Genomic DNA, 4,321 nt, shown 5'->3' with positions numbered 1-4,321 from the left:
ATGGCACACTTCAAATAAAACCTGGGCCTATTAATTACCAAAGTATGGGTGCAGGCTAAAGGTGAATGTGCAATTACAGAATTAAATCAAGCACCCGTTTGGCTTGTCTGTCCTGACAGAAAGAATTTGGATGAATTATTAAATGTGTCTGTGGCTCCCGGCAGCTCATTGAGGGCTAATACAGCTGCTGGACTACCAAACCAGGCCTCATTTCCTTTAGAAGCACCAACTTTATAACTTTCCCTGGTTTAATTTGAGCTTTTTTCATCATTTATTATATATTCTTTTTTACTGTTAAAGGTACACAATGTAACTTTTCAGCTTAGTGCTTGTCTCCATGGTTATGGTATTGCTATTCTAAAATCTTCCACCATATGCCATTAAATGTATCTATCTTGCATTTATTCAATGTGGGTGTTTTATTGCACTGAAATACCTTGAAAATATTCTTACTGTGAGTGGAGTCGCCTCTCCACAGATCTGACTACACTATGTAACTTGACATAGTGGAGTCTCCTGCTTGTCTCCATACTGATATGATGATTAGTATGATTCATGTTTTTGTAATACTTGTTGCTGGTAGTCACTTTCTTTTTAAATAAATTGCTAAATATTCATACCCTTTCACTTTTGTGTTTAAAATTCCACATTTCACATGCAGTATTTTCAGTTAAAGGGCTGAGAAGGAGTGACAATTACTAAAATGAACATGTATATATATTTCAACCAATCCAAAAATCATACTTTTACAATAGCACTACTACAATAGCTCATTATTATAAGACTGGACACAGTAGGTGAAATTGCTTTTAAAATTATGTTCTCAACTCAAAATGTTTTAGTAATACTTTTTTGTAGATACGTTTTACTTAATCAAACGTGCCCTTTTCATGAGTGTCCCTGCTATGGAAGGGGCTGAGTGAACGCTCTGGTTGGTCCGTGTGACGAGCAGCTGTCAGTAATCAGTAAATGAGGCCAGACCAGGGCAGGTGGAGCAGTCAGAGGAAGATTTTGTGCAACTTTTGCCAAAAATGGGAACCAGGACAAGAGGATTGGGTTTTATAATTCTCAGGTAGAAAATGTTTTTGTGTGTTATTAAAAACCCAGGAGGGAGGGATCATTTTTTGGTGGGGAGGAGCCATTAAGATCACAGTTTGTTGTCTTCCACAGTGCAGCTTGGGTTCACTTTGTGTCAGCTGGAGGTGCTTACTGTGCCAAAACTGCAAGAGGTATAGAGACATTCTATTTTTGAGTTTACATTAGCCTGTAAAACATTTTGTTGACACTGGGAATGTTTACAGCCGGGAAATGTTGAATTTGCCAGTCGGAAATTTGTATTTAATTTTGTGTACCTCCCTTGAGATTTTGCAATTTAATGTGTAGCAATGTTATGTATTTACAAACTTAACAAAAATATGTCATGACAAAGAGCAATTCTCAAACTGAGAATTCCACCTTGGTGGAATTCGATTGCCAACATCACTAGTATTCAGTCAAACAGTTCAAAATAGATCGGTTGTAGTATGAAAGAGACAGTTAAAGCCCCACCGTATAATATTTTAGCCATTTTTTAAGCATTTTTTCACTTTGGATGTTTTCATTGCACTGAAAATCATATAAAAAAAGCATTCATCATTACGGTGTGTGAGCTTGCAATTCCACAAACTTAACTCTTATTTGGCCTGCTTGCATGGAAATGTTGCTCCTTTGGCTATAATATTCCACAATATGGGATAAGAGGTATTAATCTCCATGAAGAATGTTCTAAAGTATGGTTTTAACTTCCATCACCTTCAGAAAGTTACACTGTGTATGCGTTCTCGAACTGGCATTAAACACTTATTCTGTCTGTTGAAGAGTGTTGCTGACTTGGATTAGAATTACATACATAAAATTAACACTTAACAATGCATTTAAAAGTGACTTTTGCAACTACAAAACCAACCCTGAGCTTGTCTATTTTTTTTTATTTTATATGTTATTCTATAGCTAGAGCTGCAGCTTTGGGCTTGGATTACCCGGGAGTCCATGGGGCCCCTGACCTTTCTGGACCACCCCCCTACTCTGCTCAACATCCCAGTGCGCCTCACCACCAGCACTTCCCAAACAACCCTCAACCTCCCGCTATGGACTATAACACGTACTATAAACCACCCAGAGAATTTCCACATTTTCAACCTGCTGGGTATGGCAGTCACAGTCCAACCCAATCCAACTTTCTAAGCAAGCTTTCCGGGGGTGGACCACAGAACAACCGCAAGTCCAATTTCGAGCCGGTCGAGCATGATGGCCCCCTAACACATAAGCAACCCCCCAACCTGGCTGACCCTGTGTATAGGGCTTCGGAAAGTCGCAAATACCCACTTCCATTTGTCTACAACTGGCATGGGGTTGGTCCTAGGGCCTTTGTTCCAAATGGACATGACATAGGGGGAGTGAAAGATCTACTGCTGCCCCATAGTCCTGGTTATGGCGTCTACTACTTGGTGTACCCTGTGGGAGCTGGATTAAAGCCTAGTGTAATGTACCCATTGGCCACCAGGGGGAGTCTACCTGGTTACATTCCCTGGCCTATGCATGGAAAATTAAACAAGCCAAGAAACCCATTTTACCCATCTCATTTGGATGAAAGAGAATAGTTGGACTGAGAGATTATCCATGCCAGATTGTTTACGCCAGAGGCCCTTCCATCCTGAAATGGTGACTCATTGTGACTGTGACTCAGGTGAAGGTTTGCTACCAGCTTGTTACCATGGAAATGTTACTGCTTTGCCTGGAATATTCCAAAGTATGTCATACTTATATTTAATAAATTACAGGTGTGTTCATTGTACAAATATACATTTAAAAACATGTATTGTACTTTGAGCGGAGTCTCCTCACTACAAATTTGACCTGTAACTTGGCCCTGTGGCATCACCTGCTTGTTTCCATGGAAATTGATAAGTTTAATGCCATACAGTGGAACTTTCCAGGCAGTAACATCAAGTAGGTGGTGTATCATCCAGATGAAAAGTTACATAAGGCACCACCTTAATTGTAACCTAGCCTGAGAATTAAACAAAAAAGTGCTGTTGCCAACTTACAAAAAACTTTGTAAAAGCCCAAATAAATAAAAATACTTGCCTTGCTGCTCCCTCCCCTCTTCTGTTCTTCATGATTGCCTCGTAGTGTGGATGTTACCATAGTGCCATCTGTTGGTGCTGGAGTGTCCGTATCCTTTTGGCTCACACATGGTTGTACACAGGTGCTGCTTAACAGAAGGTCAGCCTCTGACACGTGCCATAATCGCTCCACAATCTGCTGGGTGTAAGAGCAGTAGTGCGGATGTTATGTTAGCAAATACACCTGCTGTGGCTCTGCTGTGCCGCTGTGCCGGTGGAGGCCAAAATGGGAATGAAAGGAGTTCATTAAAACAATCAAGATACAAATATATGGTTCCTGATTCTCCTCACTGTCATTCACCTGCCTCTGCGTTTAAATTCTGATGGAAGATCTGCCAACCACTTCTGTGGTTACTGTTCAGATCACAGTAAGCTGTTTTTCAGTATTTTTTGATGAAATGGAAGATACATGTATGTTTTATGAAACAGCGTGGAACATTCCAAGCAAACAATGTCTCCATGGAAACAAACAGATGACTGCACCTCAGACAGAAAAGTTACATAGTGAATTTTAAGGAGTCTAATTCTCTCTAATCCCTTGTCTCAGTCGTTTATATGGTGTATTCATTTATTTATTTATTCATGTTTTTGTTTATTTCTGTTCTTACATTTTTATATAATTTGTAGTATTGCTATCTCACACCAAGATCAACGATACTAAGGGATGCACGGATCCAGCTTTTTTAGTTTTGATACCAACTTCGATACTATGGCTTTAAGTATCTGCCAATCCCAGATATCAACCGACACCAGTACAGAGACTGAAACGGGATTTATTCCTCTTAACCAAAAATCTAATTTGGATCACTTTTGTCACATGTAACTGTTATTCATCTCTCAAGTAATCACAGAATAATTTTGTATGAATAAAAGTTTAAACATTATGAGACTTTCTGGGCCAACTATGACCAGGAAATGGTTTTATTACATCAATTCGTATGTCCAACCAGGTACCTGCAGAACCAATATTTGGAAACCGACATCTAATACCAGAATCAGATCACTGCAACCCTAATGACACCCAGAATAATTCACACATGCTTTAGAGCTGAAGGGAGTCACGATACGAGTGTCATATGCCTTCCCTATGAGCATGACTAACGTGTTACTGACATGAGTATTGCAAACACAAGCTTACCAATTTCCTCTAATGGTTT

At 39.6% G+C, this 4,321-nt stretch overlaps 1 protein-coding gene across 1 annotated transcript; it reads left to right on the top strand.

The window, feature by feature from the left end:
• Positions 1-907: 907 nt before the first annotated feature.
• LOC117384164 (uncharacterized) lies at positions 908-4,047 on the top strand. The gene is made up of 3 exons (XM_033981448.2): positions 908-1,072; positions 1,171-1,229; positions 1,990-4,047. Exons 1-3 carry the CDS (start codon positions 1,032-1,034, stop codon positions 2,637-2,639), a joined length of 750 nt encoding a protein of 249 aa, XP_033837339.1. The 5' UTR covers positions 908-1,031; the 3' UTR covers positions 2,640-4,047.
• Positions 4,048-4,321: the final 274 nt, after the last annotated feature.

Source organism: Periophthalmus magnuspinnatus, chromosome 16, assembly GCF_009829125.3.
Source record: "Periophthalmus magnuspinnatus isolate fPerMag1 chromosome 16, fPerMag1.2.pri, whole genome shotgun sequence".
Lineage (NCBI taxonomy): Eukaryota > Metazoa > Chordata > Actinopteri > Gobiiformes > Gobiidae > Periophthalmus > Periophthalmus magnuspinnatus.
This window is presented reverse-complemented; position numbering and strand designations above follow the sequence as displayed.

Coding starts and splice junctions, on each gene's coding strand:
- LOC117384164 (XM_033981448.2), top strand. CDS start 1,032: ATGGGAACCAGGACAAGAGGATTGGGTTTTATAATTCTCAG. Junction 1,073..1,170: donor TTGGGTTTTATAATTCTCAG/GTAGAAAATGTT, acceptor TGTCTTCCACAG/TGCAGCTTGGGTTCACTTTG. Junction 1,230..1,989: donor CTGTGCCAAAACTGCAAGAG/GTATAGAGACAT, acceptor GTTATTCTATAG/CTAGAGCTGCAGCTTTGGGC.